The sequence below is a fragment of the Ranitomeya imitator genome, chromosome 2 (assembly GCF_032444005.1).
Source record: "Ranitomeya imitator isolate aRanImi1 chromosome 2, aRanImi1.pri, whole genome shotgun sequence".
Taxonomy (NCBI): domain Eukaryota; kingdom Metazoa; phylum Chordata; class Amphibia; order Anura; family Dendrobatidae; genus Ranitomeya; species Ranitomeya imitator.
Window position 1 is genome coordinate 817168461 of NC_091283.1, and position 17500 is coordinate 817185960.

The 17500-nt window shown below is 40.6% G+C and overlaps 1 protein-coding gene across 37 annotated transcripts in view; it reads left to right on the forward strand.

The window, feature by feature from the left end:
- Nucleotides 1–17500, forward strand: part of EBF3 (EBF transcription factor 3) — a 202748-nt gene that overhangs the window by 165397 nt on the left and 19851 nt on the right. For all 37 annotated transcript variants that reach the window (XR_011318539.1, XR_011318541.1, XR_011318540.1 and 34 more), the window contains exon 11: nucleotides 13878–13966. Coding sequence is in view for 33 of the 37 variants with exons in the window: in XM_069753926.1 (XP_069610027.1) it covers nucleotides 13878–13966 (89 nt within the window). In the remaining 4 variants the exon portion in view is untranslated. The remainder of the gene's footprint in view (nucleotides 1–13877; nucleotides 13967–17500) is intronic.

Here is a 17500-nt window from a genome sequence, read left to right on the forward strand (position 1 = left end):
AAGAATATGCTCAACTATAGGGAAAAATAAAGAGCATGCTTAACTATTTAGAAGCATGAAGAGCATGCTCAAATATAGAGAAGAATAAAGTGCATGCTCAACGATGTAGCAGAATAAGAGCATACTCAACTATGTATCAGAATGAGAGCATACTCAACTATGTATTATTATTATTATTTATTATTATAGCGCCATTTATTCCATGGCGCTTTACATGTGAGGAGGGGTATACATAATAAAACAAGTACAATAATCTTGAACAATACAAGTCACAACTGGTACAGGAGGAGAGAGGACCCTGCCCGTGAGGGCTCACAATCTACAAGGGATGGGTGAGGATACAGTAGGTAGGGTAGAGCTGGCCATGCAGCGGTTTGGTCGATCGGTGGTTACTGCAGGTAGAAGGCTTGTCGGAAGAGGTGGGTCTTCAGGTTCTTTTTGAAGGTTTCGATGGTAGGCGAGAGTCTGATGTGTTGTGGTAGAGAATTCCAGAGTAGGGGGGATGCGCGAGAGAAATCTTGTATACGATTGTGGGAAGAGGAGATAAGAGGGGAGTAGAGTAGGAGATCTTGTGAGGATCGGAGATTGCGTGCAGGTAAGTACCGGGAGACGAGGTCGCAGATGTATGGAGGAGACAGGTTGTGGATGGCTTTGTATGTCATGGTTAGGCTTTTGTACTGGAGTCTCTGGGTGTTGGGGAGCCAGTGCAGGGATTGACAGAGGGGAGAGGCTGGGGAATAGCGGGGGGACGGGTGGATTAGTCGGGCAGCAGAGTTTAGAATAGATTGGAGGGGTGCAAGAGTGTTAGAGGGGAGGCCACAGAGCAGGAGGTTACAGTAGTCAAGGCGGGAGATGATGAGGGCATGGACTAGGGTCTTTGCGGATTCTTGGTTTAGGAATGTGCGGATCCGTGAAATATTTTTGAGTTGGAGGCTGCAGGAAGTGGAAAGGGTTTGGATATGTGGTTTAAAAGAGAGATCAGTGTCAAGGATTACCCCAAGACAGCGAGCTTGTGGGACTTGGGAGAGTGGGCAGCCGTTTACTGTAATGGATAGGTTCGTTGGGGAGGTCGTGTGAGATGGGGGAAAGATGATGAATTCTGTTTTGTCCATGTTAAGTTTTAGAAATCTAGTGGAGAAGAAGGATGAAATAGCAGACAGACATTGAGGGATTCTGGTTAGTAGGGTGGTAATATCTGGTCCAGAGATGTAGATCTGTGTGTCGTCAGCATAGAGATGATACTGAAAGCCATGAGATTGTATGAGCTGTCCCAGGCCAAAGGTGTAAATGGAGAAGAGCAGGGGTCCTAGAACTGAACCTTGCGGGACTCCGACAGATAGGGGGCGAGGTGAGGAGGTGGTGTGTGAGTGGGAGACGCTGAATGTACGGTCAGAATAAGAATCAGTATCAGAATAAGAGCATACTCAACTATGTATCAGATAAAAGAGCATGCTCAACTGGGAAAAAAGATTAACAGTAGAGAACAGCAAAGAGCATGCTCAATTAAGGAACAAAGCATGAAGAATGTGCAATGTATAAGCGAGAACCTAGACAAACTTTACATACCATGAACTATTATGATAAACTTAGGGCTGTCATTAGGGGATAATAATAATAATAATAATAATAATACATTTTATGACAAAGAAAAATGTTTATTCTCCTGTTCTTTCCTGGTCAATGCTTCATGATGGTACCCTCATATCATCTTCTCTTGCCGCACTGGCTTCAGCTTCTCAACATGAACTGACATCACGCGCTGTTAAAATTTTATCAATTGCGCCACGATTAATCCCCCAAGTACGCTAGAGTGACTTAAATATTTAGCTTGTTTCTTCTCTTATGACTTGAATGCATGTAGAGCATGCAGATTAAGTCCAAAGCACTCAGAAGTAGTTAAATATGTATCCTCCTTGAGCTGTGGGCGATTTCATCGTCTAGGAATCATTGAGTATATTTGGTCATGTCAGTCCCTATTTGTATGACCCGCTCTGGATGTTGGCCTGCCTATGATAACAGGATATCTGCTTCTTTCAGAGGCCGTCTGATTGCTTGCCTCATTTGGCATGGAATGTGATTCTCTCCTTTTCAGCTCCCCTGTTCATTCAGCTTTTTATTGCTGCGTAATTTCCCTATTCTAAAATAGCAGCTCTCCAACCAAAATTACTATGCATTAGGCCGCAGTAGCCTGCTCAAATGGATATTAATACAGTTTATCTCTAAAAGGACGAATAATGTATTTCAAACAGATAAAAGGCCTCCCATTAAATGAGGAATGTTAATATCTTATGGCATAGTTAATATAGAGATATTTCACAGGGGACGCCTGCTTTATGACTTCTGATATAACACGCTGGAAATCTGTCATATCTTCAATGATATAATTGTCTTCCTGCTCAAAGATCTATGGACAATATATATTTTTTTCCCTCCAATTAGTCTGTTTTAGTAAATCACAAGCCTGAAGCCTTGACTGTAATTATTGGAAGGATCACATTTTCACAAAGGAGAATACGAAGACTGATTTTCAGCTTTTATCCTTGGTATCATTATGCATTTGCTTCCAGAACCACCAACTTAAAAGCTGAAAACCATAGTGCCTGAGTAACTTCACTGTAACAGTAGTTCGATGTGTACATTGCCCCGTGCGAGATGTTCTTGGCTACTAGATTAGAGAAAACTCAAGAAAAAAAACAAAATGACCATATTGTTAGGGCTGGCGGAACGCACCGAGTAAATAGTGAGATGATATTTGGTGCGTTCGCAGCCCGGCGTCCACCGTGCAGGAGAGAACCTGCTGCTGGCAAATGGCGGCCCTATAAGGAGGTAGAAGCGAACTCTGTTACTTCACAGAGTTGCCTATAAAGAAAGCACTGTGTCCTATTAACCTCACAGGAGTACACAGCGACTGCCGAGCTGATAGCAGTTTGTGGTCATGCAGTCAAAGAGTCAATCATACAATCTCCTCACTGGAGGAGACGGTATTCTAGTAGCTTATTTCAGCCGGGGCCCTGAATACACACATGAATGACCACATTGGCGCAATACTCATGACATGAATTAATACTAGCGCATGGCCTTGTGGTCATGCGTACCTTTTATAGCTACAGCCAGTACAGGACCTTCCCAGAAGGACCAATGGGAGGCTGTCACAGAAGTTGAGCACCTTCAGGACCTTCCTAGAGGACCAATGGGGTTTGCTGCTGTATCTAAGCATGTGACCCTGGATCTCCAACAAGAGATCTTACCCTGGGCATGCTCAGAAGGGGAAAAGTAGGACTTAAGGTACCTTCACACTAAATGATATCGCTAGCGATCCGTGACGTTGCAGTGTCCTGGCTAGCGATATCGTTCAGTGTGACACGCAGCAGCGATCAGGATCCTGCTGTGATGTCGCTGGTCGGGGCTAGAGGGCCAGCACTTTATTTGGTCGCTGGCTCTCCCGCTGACATCGCTGAATCGGCGTGTGTGACACCGATTCAGCGATGTCTTCACTGGTAACCAGGGTAAACATCGGGTTACTAACCGCAGGGCCGTGCTTAGTAACCCGATGTTTACCCTGGTTACCATCGTAAAAGTTAAAAAAACAAACACTACATACTTACCTACCGCTGTCTGTCCCTGGCGCTCTGCTTCTCTGCTCTGGCTGTGAGCGCCGGGCAGCCGGAAAGCACAGCGGTGACGTCACCGCTCTGCTTTCCGGCCGCTGTGCTCACAGCCAGAGCAGAGAAGCACAGCGCCGGGGACAGACAGCGGTAGGTAAGTATGTAGTGTTTGTTTTTTTAACTTTTACGATGGTAACCAGGGTAAACATCGGGTTACTAAGCGCGGCCCTGCGCTTAGTAACCCGATGTTTACCCTGGTTACCGGCATTGTTGGTCGCTGGAGAGCGGTCTGTGTGACAGCTCTCCAGCGACCAAACAGCGACGCTGCAGCGATCCGGATCGTTGTCTGGATCGCTGCAGCGTCGCTTAGTGTGAAGGTACCTTTAGTCCCAAAGACATCTGCTCGCTGCTGCCCAGTACTGGCTACAATGGCAGAAGCTGGAAAGGCAGCAGTAACCTTTTGCACAGAGTCAGACCGAGCGAAACGCTGGGACCGACATCTCCACTGATCAGGCTCCACTGCGGCAGGACAAGAATGGGAGACCGCTGCGGAGATGGCCCGAGATTCCCCCTGTACAGAGGCGGGAACTCAACCCCTAACACATATGACTTGTAATAGGTGAATAGTACTAGGACATGTAAATAACGCCATTTTGATCAAAAAGCATAAAAGTCATTCTACCATGTCAAGGTGTACCCAATCGAGATGGTCCTATCCTGTCTCAAGTATTAAAAGGTCACCCTGTGTCAGACGACATCAGTGTAGATGGGGGCACAGGAGGACCCAGCCCAAGTGTTGAGACAACTGACCATGGGAAACTATATAGATGAAATGCCTGGCTCATAAAGGGGTGGCATGTCCCTGTTTGTATAAAGTACAAGAAACTACAGCAAAACCAAATACTATATTAGAAATACATATGTGCCCTTACTTACCTTTCCCATTAATTCAATAACTCAATATATCAAGATAAAAAAACACAGGATGACTAACTTTTGCTTGGCTCTATCGGCATTATGTATGCTATATGTGTCTGCATTAGAATGTATTGAATTTGTGAGAAATTGAATTAGCAGAAATGTACATTTGGAGGCATTTGCATTAGTTGGTAGTTGGTTGCAACCATTGATACATATGGCTCATACTAAACATTTTTGATTGGGAAAATTTTTTTTTTTTATGGACATTTTGGTCAAAACAAAAATAAACAAATTTATCCTTCATTACCTTTCGTCTTGGCTCAAGATGTTCTAACATAAGTGGAACGAAATAACCAAGGTTGATATTGCTATAGGTGTCTGATTGAGAACGTATCTACTTTCCATTGTAAAGCCTTTAACAGAATCGTATTGCTTCTTGCCTCCAGATATTGCGGCATAAATGGCTCCAGTTGACCAGCTTTATAAAAAAAATTAACTTTACTCTATCGGGAGTTGGTTCTGCTATTTGTGTCTGTTTGAGAATTTGAGAATGTATAAAATTTTTGCTGTAAGACATTAAAGTAATAATGAAATTCTCAGAAACGTAAGGGTGGACACAGATTACAGAATAGATCTATATCAAACTGTTGCTTAAATTAATACACTAATCAAGGCTCCTACTGTGCAAATTTTGGTAGTTTATGGACACCTTGGACAAAACTATAGACAATATAAATGTTTTTATGAAATGAATAGATGTGTCCTGCCTTACCTTTCTTCTTGACCTGAGATATTCTTAGATAAGCAAGGCAAGATGACTGGCTTTGAAAAACAAAAATCATCTTTACTCTTTCGGACGTTGGTTATGCTATATGTGTCTTATGGAGAATAAATAAAGTCCAAGTGAAATTCACAAAAATGTAAAAGGGGCATATTAGACTGCAAAATAGTTTTTGCCCATAAGACGTTAAAGTGATAATGAAATTCTCCAAAACATAAGGGTGGACACATTAGATCACAGAATAGATCTATATCAAACCGTCGCTTCCATTAATACACTGATCGAAGCTCCAACCATTCATTTTGGCAAATTTTGGTAATTTATGGACACTTTGGACAAAACTATAGACAATATGAAATGTTTTATGAATTGAACAGATGTATCCTTCCTTACCTTTCTTCACAGCTTGAGATAGTCTTAGATATATGAGGCAAAAAGACCGGCGTTGAAAAAAGTTAACTTTACGCTATCAGGCATTGGATATACTTCATGTGTCTTATTGAGAATAACTAAAGTCCTTATGAAATTCACACAAATGTAAAAGGTTACATAGTAGATTTCAATCAAACGGTAGCTTCCATTAATACACTAATCGGAGCTCCAACCGTACATTTTGGCAAATTTTCATAGTTTTTGAACACCTTGGGCAAATCTATAGACAACATGAAACCTTTTATGAAATGAACAGATGTGTCCTTCCTTACCTTTCTTCTTGACTTGAGATATTTTCCGATATAAGAGAAGCAAGATGACTGGCTTTGAAAAAAAAATAGCTACACTCTATTGGACGTTAGTTATGGTTTATGAATCTTATTGAGAATAAATAAAGCCCTTGTCAAATTCACAAACGTAAAAGTTGCATATTAAGTTGCAGCATAGATTTATATCAGACGGTGGCTTCTATTAATACACTAATTGAAGCACCTACCATTCATTTTGGCAAATTTTGGTAGTGTTTGGACTCCTTGGGCAAAACTATAGACAATATGTATATGAATTATTGTGTGAAATAAACAAATGTGCTCTTCCTTGCCTTTCTTCTTGGCTTGAGATATTTTGAAATAAGTGAGGCAAGATGATTGGCGTCAAAGAAAAATAATAATTTTACTCTACATAAAGTCCTCATAAAAATTCACAGAAACGTAAAAGTGGACACATTAGGTTACAGAATAGTTTTCTATTATTATTATTATTTATTGTTATAGCGCCATTTATTCCATGGCGCTTTACATGTGAAGAGGGGTATACATAATAAAAACAAGTACAATAATCTTAAACAATACAAGTCATAACTGGTAGAGGAGGAGAGAGGACCCTGCCCGCGAGGGCTCACAATCTACAAGGGATGGGTGAGAATACAGTAGGTGAGGGTAGAGCTGGTCATGCAGCGGTTTGGTCAATCGGTGGTTACTGCAGGTTGTAGGCTTGTCGGAAGAGGTTGGTCTTCAGGCTCTTTTTGAAGGTTTCTATCAAATAGTAGCTTCTATTAATACACTAATCGAAGCTCCAACCGCACATTTTGACAAATTTTGGTAGTTTATGGACATCTTGGGAAAAACAGTAGATAATATCAAATCTTTTGTAAATTAAGCCATATTAGAATTTATATGGTATATGGGATGTAATATGATTGAGTGATAGCTGCGGGGTACCTCCTACACAGAGATGATAACAGCTGATATCTAATACCAGCGCTCGCGAACAGAGGTTGTCATGCGTTGAGCTCGATATACCGGCACACAGCGCATAGCTTACATATATTACTATAAACACAGTCGGCTGTATTCTTTCATGTAATTCTTCTTCAGCCATGACTCTTAAGTTACCCAAGGCTCCTTTCTCTAATTATCCACGAGGTCAGTAAGCAAAATTGGGAAGACGCTGGGAGATCAATACAAATTATCCCTGAGCAAACCAGTGCTGACAGTTTGAATTGCAGCATATGTTTACCCAAAATCAGGCAATTTATCTTAATATCAGCAAAGTAATGCAGTTCAGGTGAAAGGTCAGGCAATCTCTCCACCTCATAATTACCCAGTTCTAAAACAGGAAAGTGGTATTGATTGGCCTAGCTCAGTACTGTGTGACTGGGACGTGCCAATGCCTTGCCCTGGCTCTGCTGGGCTCTTGGCTTGTAAACTCCGCACACTCGCGATTTATTAGATATGTGGAAAAGGTCTTATGTTTCCTACTTCACTTGAAGAGTTTGCCAGTGAAATCTTTTCTCCTCCTCATGTTGTCGAGCAGCAGGGTGGAAGATCATACTTTTCTTTTTCCACTGTGTTTCAGTCCTTGTAGGGTGGGCATGAGCGTGTTGGGAAATTTACTTTCCCCAATTTATTCTGCACCAGAGTAAAAAACTTCTCGGTTACTGACAGATATGAATTCGGACAATTGTATTATTTTGTTATGATCTTTAGGGTTTATTACTAAACAACTTGAAGGACTCAACTTGGGAGGCTGCTGGATGACACGTGAGAAGACACAGCTCAAGGGCAGGCGCAGACAAGCGTATTTGCTCTCATTGGTCCGATTGTACTAATCACACTGATTAAAGTTTGATCAGAGTAGGATCCAATTTTCTCAGAGAAAGAGAAAATGGGGAAAGATTCTCCATCTTCTCCATTCTAACAGTCTGTGAAAATGGGATTGCACCCAGATGTCATCTGACTCAATGACTTGCATGGCTGACTGCGATCCGATTTTTGAATGCAAATCATGTCAGCTGACATTTTTTTCCTCAAATAAACTCGAGTAAAAAATTGGACATGTGCACAGCCACATAAACTAACATTGGTCCGTGTGCGATCCGATGTTTTGTCATACTGCACTCGGATCAAAAATACGGTTGTCTGTACAAGTCCTAAGGGTTCATTCAGATGATCGGGTTATAGCCGTGTGCTGTCCATGGGTGTGCCGCAGACCTCTCATAGAGAGCACATGCACATCCATAATTACCAATATGCTAGTGCATATGGCCAATTTTCCACATGGTCTGCATGGAAAAAATGGCAGCATGGGTGAATTTGGTCCAACTAGTATATGTAAATAGCAGACAGCTCTTGTACTCATCTGCTTTTCGGGTGAGCTCATGGAGCCGGTCACATCTGCAATTCATTTTCCTTGAGTTTTAGTATGGGTGTCTGAACCCAGCCAAAGGCTTATTAACCATTAATGTTCCATTGGAAAAAAGATGAAAATTAATTTTCCTCCATAAGGAAAAAAAACTACTGCATATTAGCTCAAATGGAAACTTTTCCAAAAGGACAAGAGACTTGTCATTGTCGTTACCGTTTTGGAGGAGTTTCCCATTTGGCCAATACACAATTGACCTGTTGCTTCAGGAGAAGAGCTAAGTTGGAAACTGGAAAACACAAGATGTCACTTGGCAATACGTTCAGGAGGTGGCCAGTTCCCAGTGATGTCCACTAGAGTAAGAAAGTTCAATACTTCTCCACCAGCTTCTCGTGTCGGGGAGAAGGTTGGAATCATCTTCTAGTAGGTCGCCAGTTGACGTTACACATGACTATCGGGAAGGAGAATATCAGCAGCATGAGCTGTACCCCAAGTAACAATAGTGTAGGTAGTTTTTACTTATGATTATTGTAGAGACAAGTATGAACTAAGCAAATTTGTATTGTAGAGGATCATATCAATTCTCGAATAAGTCAGAACCTTTGTAAATAATTACCGAAATCATAGGAAATGTATTAAAACACTCCAATCACAATATTGAATAGTGCTCTCTTAAAAACCCTATAAATTACATCACATCGCACTGCAATAAGAATGAGCGATAGTATCATACCCTCCGTTACCATGTGAAGTGACACATTCAGAATCCAGAGACAGGTCACGATGACACTCTCAATTACATTTACAAAGGGAAGGCCCCATAAGTGCTTCTCAAACGTATGGAAATATCTGTTCTGAGATGAAAGCCTATAGTTATTACGAGTCATAAAGCCTGCATTAAAGCTTCTATCACCTGTCACTAACATTTGCATGAAATCAATAGCATAAAGCCATCTATCTTTTTCTTGACCACCTTTCATCATGCTGGCTTCATTAAGTCAAACAGTCACAGTAATTAGATAGACGCAGGAGAAACTCTAGCATGTTACAAAAGCAAGGGAATATCTTGTCATCTAGTTCAGGACAGATGCTGAGACATTTATGAAAACTGATAAAGAGGTAACTGCAAAAATGACCTTTAGTCAATAGCACATGTGCAAGATTTTTTTTCCCCACTATGTCTATTTATTAAAGGCTACAAACAGGCTCCTTATTTAACTGAAATATAGACAAGGTCCAAGTCCAAACCCATGCTGCAATTTTTATACATTTATTACAATAATACCAACACATTTCTGCATTTGAAGTGATGTAACTTTTTCATTGTTCTCTTTTTCCTGTAAAATAATGCAATTTGCCCCCCAAAATCCAGAAAGTTTGTTTTTTGGCAACAGTTGAACCACGGTTGAGTCTTGTTGTAATGCCATGATGTGTGCATGATGTTCCATCGTAACATTGAATTCTTGATGTTGCATTGCCAAAGCTGCCATGTGGACTTATCCTTAGGATCTAGAATAATACCAAAACAAATAGTGGCCGATCCGTGAAGACTGGCATTATAAACGCTGACCGTTATGAAGAGCTCGCTATAGTATGATGTGTAGAATTCACTATGAGGCGCCCGCCACTTAATGAATTTGATTCATCTTACCATGTGCCACATTAGGAATATTACTCCAGTTGGGAGCTAGAATATCACTTCTGGCATGAGAAAGATGGACAGGCGGGTGTAACCATGCATCACCCCGGCTCCTTACCAAGTCTACCCATTTTGGCAGAGCCGTTTCAAATTGATGTAAAAATACCAGAAATCGCAAAATTTTAAGGTGGAGTTTCACAAAAAAATTTCTACTTTTTCTGGCAAAGGAGCTTTGAGAAATTGGGGTCATTGTCTACATCGGTCGTCTATGAGGACTCATTCTCTTTGGTGTCCATATCTAGGACTATGCAAGAATTCATAGTCTGGTTTGGTCATCCATCTTGACTATTTGCAGGCCACTCTTAGGGTTCATGTCTAGGACTATATCTTATTCTTAGTCTGAGTTGAGTAATCATCTGTGGTATTTTTTATAATTCTAGTAGGACCCAGATCATTGACTATAGCAACATTCATAGTTTGGGTGTGTAGTCCATCTAGGTTGACCCGATGCATTGTCCCTGATGCTTCTCATACTGGTGTAGATCGTCGGTGATTTTCCATACCTTGTGTACTGTCTCTGTTCTAACTGAAAATGAATACTATCATAATTAATAAATAACTCCTTAAGAAATCTTTTTATTAGGTAAAATCTTTTATTTTTTTGCCCAAGTCCAAGTTGTCATCTGAGACTTTAGACTTGAGCACCAATGTTAGACCGTAGGTACTGACATGACAAATTGTCCCCGCAGTCACTGCTGACAGCATCTGATGATTAATGACCTGATTATGAAGTGGGTCCTATATATATGGAATATGCATCAGAGAGAGTTAGGACTTCTGCCGTGTCACAGATGCCAAGATATTTTTGAAAAGCCTTTGCATTTGCTGTAGACAGGAACAGAAGAAAAAAAAACGCAGAAAAAGCCGTGTCATGTAAAATCAATACATTGGATCAATTCTTTATTAACAAGAAAATGTCTTACTGCACATTCCTATGTGGACCTTTGTCTCCGGAATACATGATGGAATGTCAAATCAAATTGCAGTCTTCAACTTTCTGTCATGTTATCGAGTGCACACAACGGACGACTCTCTGCAAGATGAGTGCTCAATTGTTTAGACAAATAACTTGGACACTTTTTAGTCATCATAGCTAATAATTCTGTTTTTCTTATTTTAAGTTCATCATCCTTTACCGTGTTCTGTAAGACTGGTCAGATTCAAGTAGACTAGGAATCAATGGACAAAAATGACTTCGTAGAGAATTCATCTATTCCAGCTTCTTTGGCTACAAATACCAACAATCGTTGGTTGTCTTGTTACTGAAAGAAGCACTATCATCAGAATGTTATCCTCTTAATAACTTGTTATCATCATATTATACAGCACTGTGTACTTACAATTGCTCATTTTGCCTTTCTACCCAGTTTATTCTTTTCTTTTCCATTTGGTCTATGACATCACGTGATTAAAATCAGACTAGCTGAATCTTCTTAGCTCTATGTAGAAACAGGAAGTTGCTTTTCTCTGCATGAGTCATCACTGCAAAAGTCCTTGGCAGGGGAGAGGAGGAAGTAGCTGGGTCAGGAGCTGAAGAGGAGGATGACTCATGCAGGGAAAAAAGACTTCCTGTTTCTACTTAGAGCAGAGGAAAGAGAAGAATTAACTGGGTAGAAAGGTAAAATGAGCAATTGTAAGTACACAGGGCTGTATAATATGATTACAATAAATTAAGAAGAGAAAAATGTGATGGTAAGAGGAGTGCTTCATTAAAGTGACCAGATCTGCCAGTTTTGGATGGACCAGCCGGTGATACAATGTGCATGGGGGTGTTTTAGGTCAGTGGAGGAAAAGGGATCTGAATGTTTGACTTCAGTATTCCTAATATTTTTTATCTTAATGGGTAATCATTGTTTTAATTAATAGTACAAGAGAAAATTAGGAACATTGTAATATATCTTATAAGAGAAATCTTCTTTCTCTTCCTGGGCTAATCATTCATTCTTAAATTTAAGGGTAAAATCTGTATTCAGCGAACACAGATTTTCCCATTATTGGGATAGGAGATGACAGTTGGTGTACATAAAGTTCCATGGAGAAATGTAATTATTGGTTAAGAATGTCTTATCTACCTCTAGCTCCTCCATCCTCCATAGAATTTTATAATCACCAACTGTCATCTTCTATCTCAGTAATGGGAAAATCTGTCTTCACTGAATACAGATTTTCCGCCTGAATTGAGAATGAAAGATCCATCCAGGTGGAGAAAGAAGCAAATTTTTCTGATAAGATATATTCCAGAGTTGCTAATCCTCTTGTGTACTATTGATTTATTAAATTAAAATGAAAATGATAGTTACTTTTTAAGAGTTTCCTTCCCTCTCCCTATTAAGAAAACGCACACACTTGGAATATTGGAGGTTTCGAGAAAAAGCTGTTGTTGACCAATCTAACTTTGTCAGATGTTTGACCCACAACGATCAGCTGTAATCTGTAGGGAAACCCAACAGAAAGTGTTTAATTCCCCTACAGCACCATCATAGTGTAAAAATGGAGGAATACATGGTCAATGGACCTTCCATGGAATGCAAAGTCCAAGAATGTGAAAAACTCTTTGTAGCTGCACTCCACTTTGGCTCATTGATGAGGGTCTTTCTGCTACTAACTTCCAAGTTAGACAACACCATAATACATTTCCAATCCATTTGGACTACACATGCTTCTAACAAAAATATTGACAACATTTCCAAAAATTTGGTATCATTCATTGGCAAACGTGAAAGAGGTTTTATTCGAGGCGCCAATCCGTTATCCTAGCGATCTGACTGACTGATCGGCCCTAAGCATCTACGGTTGACTTTAGTTTCCAGTTGAGCAATGAGTAATCGAGACGTATTCTTCTGTCGGAAAGAAAAAGAACAAGCTACAATGATAAATGTTTCACTTTTCACTATAGAGTTACCGAGATAAAAAATGATATCTGTAACACGGAGTAATATACACTAATAAGTATTTTTATCTTAACTCTAGCGCTTTGGCCTCCAGGCTTGTTTTTTTTTTTTTTTTGTTGGCGTCTGCCAGTGCTATAATAAAACCCTACGACTTCTTCTAAAGCTTGTTAAACACAATGTGTGGAGTCCAACACACTCACGATCATGATTCATGCACTGTACACCGCGGCATATAGCGTTGATTTACGACCAGGCGCAGTTCATAGTCAAAATTACAATTTGAGGGGGGTGGGTGGGTGAGATTAATTACTATTTGTGGTCTGTAATTTCACCAGGCTAGTGGATTGCAGCAGTAGAATGATAGTGCCTTACATCAGTTTGTAGTCAGCCATTCACAGATTATTAAAGCTGTGCAAGATTAAGTGCTCCTCCTGCCTAGTTTGTGCTCAGGCAATATGCTAGACAAAAAAAGACCGCGGGGATAAATCTGAAACAGGCAATAGCCGGGCATATGTCATAATTGCCAGTTAGCCGTAAATTTGCTGCTAGTATGGAATACTCTGCTTGATAGAGCCATCATATCATGTCTGTGCAGTGCTGTGTATGACCTACTGATCTCGCCTTCAGCTCTTGCTTGTTCTTCTCATTCATTTATTTGTTTACAAAGTCATATTGTATTGTGATATTGTCGGGGAGAGGGGTCATTTTTTGGAAAACTTTATGCGGTTATTTAGGGTGAGTGGTTCAGTATAACATCCCGTAGAGGCACAGTATCCGGAGGTGTAGAAAAGTGCTACGTATCGCTGTAAATATTTTGGATTATTTTATGGATTACTATGTTTTTGTGTGGATATAGTTGTAAGGTTAGTTGGGTAAATCTAATCGGAAAGTTTTCTTTTTTCCAGCACTGAACGAACCAACCATAGACTATGGATTCCAGAGATTACAAAAAGTTATTCCAAGACATCCAGGAGACCCTGAACGGTTACCAAAGGTCGGTAATACACTATTACTTATTTACTTACAAATATTTCATTGGTTTGATAGATAATAGATAGATAGGTGGATGGATAGATACAATTAGAAATATAGGTGCAACACTACCAATTAATTAATAATAGGGTGGAAAATCTTCCTGGTACGATCAATCCTCCAAAATATCCCCCAAAATTTAGGCAGCACACCAATGTGAAAAAAATAGAAAGTTATTCAATGGCCCATAGTGGCGACATTTCAATCCACATGAGGTCCTTTCTCAAGCAGTCCTCTTATGGACCAAAATTTTGCCACTATGGGCCATTAAATAATTTTCTATTTTTTAATATTGATGTGCTAACTCCATTTTTTTGATCAATAGATAGTTAGATTTAAAAAAAAAATGAAACAGCACACTATATATCAAACACAGTGGATGCAAAGCCTCCCAAGAAAATTATCCGTTATTTGCAAAAACATATAAAGAAGGAAAAGCAGGCAGCACTCCAATATTTACCACAAAGTAAAGTTACTTAACCCATGTGGCATGGTGCCATATCTCTTTTACTTCATCTGTTGGTGGTGAGTTTGGAGGCCCACATAAATTAGTTTGCTAGCCAATCCCAATATCGGCAGACCTTAGTCTCGTGTACAATTTTTATATGCATGGGGGGCCTTAAAGAAGCACATCTCCTCCCATCAAAATTTTTATGCTCTTGCTATATTACAGTCATCATATTATATAGCACTGTGCACTTACAATTGCTCATTTTGCCTTTCTACCCAGTTAATTCTTCTCTTTTCCATTAGGTCTATGACATCACGTGATAAAAATTAGACTAGCTGAATCCTTCCAATCTCTATGTAGATACAGGAGGTCTCTTTGCCTTGCATGAGTCATCAATACAACTACAATTCTACATCACTGCCAAGCCCCTGCCAGGGGGGAGTAGCTGAGCAGCTGGGTCAGGAGTTGAAGAGGGGGATGACTCATGCCTGAGGAAAGAGACTTCCGGTTTCTGTATAGAGCTTAGATTCAACTGGTCAGTTATTAATCACGTGATGTCATAGACCTAATGGAAAAGAGAAGAATTAGCTGGATAGAAAGGTGAAATGAGCAATTGTAAGCACCCAGTGCTATAAAATATGATTATTGCAATATATTAAGAGGATAAACACTTTGATGGGAGTGTTTCTTTAAAGCTTTGTAAAATATTTTGAGAGATTTTGTTCTACAAACATATGACGTGAAGTCAGACAGTCTGCTATATACGTCGTACTAACATTGTACCGTTACGTCAGCCTACACCTTCTTTTTATTTTTAGGCTCTTATTACGTGCCAGTAGTGTGAGGCACTCTCTGCCTCACATCTCAAAAAATTCCGATAGATTGCCTGGAAATAAGACTGCCACCCTTTACCTTGTACAGAACGCTATTCCGAGTGTTTTAATGTAAAAATTAGAATGAAATACAATAAAATGTTGGCCGCATTTTTATTATTGTAAAGATTGATCGGTAGTTACTTCTGATTCCGGAAATTCTTGCAATAAAGCCCAATCGTTACAAAAGCGGAGAGTTTCTGTATGTAGTGGTGGAATAAATCAAAGATAACACTTCTTAAAGAAATAAGAAAGGGTAGGGGGGAGTGATACAAGTATTTCGATTCTGCGAGGGGAACATAAACTTCCTGCATAATGAAATAGTTCAATTAAACATTTTCCACTCCAGTAGCCTGTAGTGATTTCCATCTAACCAGCCCCACTCTGATCTGTGATTATGTGACTCTTGTTTTCCTTTCATTTTCTAAAGCTCGATTCAGTTTAATCTTTTGTTTACAAAGGTTTTGTTATAAGTCCCTGACTTAGCAAGCGAGCAAATGAAGTCCACATATTAATATCTAGAGGGACTTTTCATTTAAATGCACCAGACAAAAGCTGCCGGTTGTTGTTTATGCACATGAATCATCACGTTGCACAGGATGGATTCTGATCTATATCATTTCCGTGGCTTTTGGAAAGGCGTGATTTGTAGTGATTCAAGATCTTCTGAGCTGTTGTGAAGAAGTCAAAGTTGAATTTTTTTTATTTCTTTTATTCAAGGAGTGAGGGTCCATGTGCCCCTGGTACTGGCCTGGGTATTTTAGATATAGGGCAAGGGCAACATGCCAGAGAGAGAGAGCCAGTAAATTACACCTCTCCTCGTGCTACAAAATGATTATCTAGGCTGTCATGTATGATGAACATAGGACTTCGTAAACCAATTTCAAGGTCGGATTATGTATTTTACCGGCTCATATTTAGCAAAGAGGGATTGTGTGATAACATTTTGGGCCCCAAGGCTAAAACAAGTAATATCACTAAATGTGTGCACCAAATGTGAAATGATCAGGCTAGCCATGCGCATTACATTAATACCAGCTGGTGAGAATGTGCTACCACCCAATGTTTATTGGGGACTTCCAACAGCACATGTCCAATCCTTGTCTTATTTGAGGAGACAGGCCTTATGGGCCAGTGGGTTACTTCATTCATCCCATGTTAAACATCCGCACCGTTGGCCGGAATGGGGGAGTCGGGAGACATAGTTGTATCTGAAGCATAGCATAATACCAAGCTGGTCATAGAATTTAGAATAATATTATCCAGCAAGAATGATCTTCCTTTCAAGTTATATTGGGGTCTTTCAACAGTATATTTTGAAGGGAACAGGATCAGGAAGTGGTATATCAACATTAGTCTCTTGTTCTCAGAGCAGACAGGCAACCACCGGGCAGTGCCTGAAGCCGATCACCTCAGCCAACTTCCCCGAACACAGGAGAACTTAGTCTCTATTACTCAAGGTACCTTCACACTGAACGATATCGCTAGTGATCTGTGACGTTGCAGCGTCCTGGCTAGCGATATCGTTGAGTTTGACAGGCAGCAGCGATCAGGATCCTGTTGTGCCATCGTTGGTCGTTGCAGAAAGTCCAGCACTTTATTTCGTCGCTGGACCTCCTGCAGACATCGCTGAATCGGCGTGTGTGACGCCTATTCAGCGATGTCTTCACTGGTAACCAGGGTAAACATCGGGTTACTAAGCGCAGGGCCGCACTTAGTAACCCGATGTTTACCCTGGTTACCAGCGTAAAAGTTAAAAAAAAACACTACATACTTACCTTCTGCTGTCTGTCCCCGGCGCTGTGCTTCTCTGCACTGGCTGTGAGCGCCGGCCAGCCGGAAAGCACAGCAGTGACATCACCGCTAGGCTTTCCAGCCGCTGTGCTCACAGTCAGTGCAGGAAAGCACAGCGCCGGGGACAGACAGCGGAAAGTAAGTATGTAGTGTTTTTTTTTTTACTTTTACGATGGTAACCAGGGTAAACATTGGGTTACTAAGCGTGGCCCTGCGCTTAGTAACCCGATGTTTACCCTGGTTACCGGCATCATTGGTCGCTGGAGAGCTGTCTGTGTGACAGCTCTCCAGCGACCACACAGTGACGCTGCAGCGATTCGGATCGTTGTCTGGATTGCTGCAGCGTCGTTTAGTGTGAAGGTACCTTAAGACATTGGCC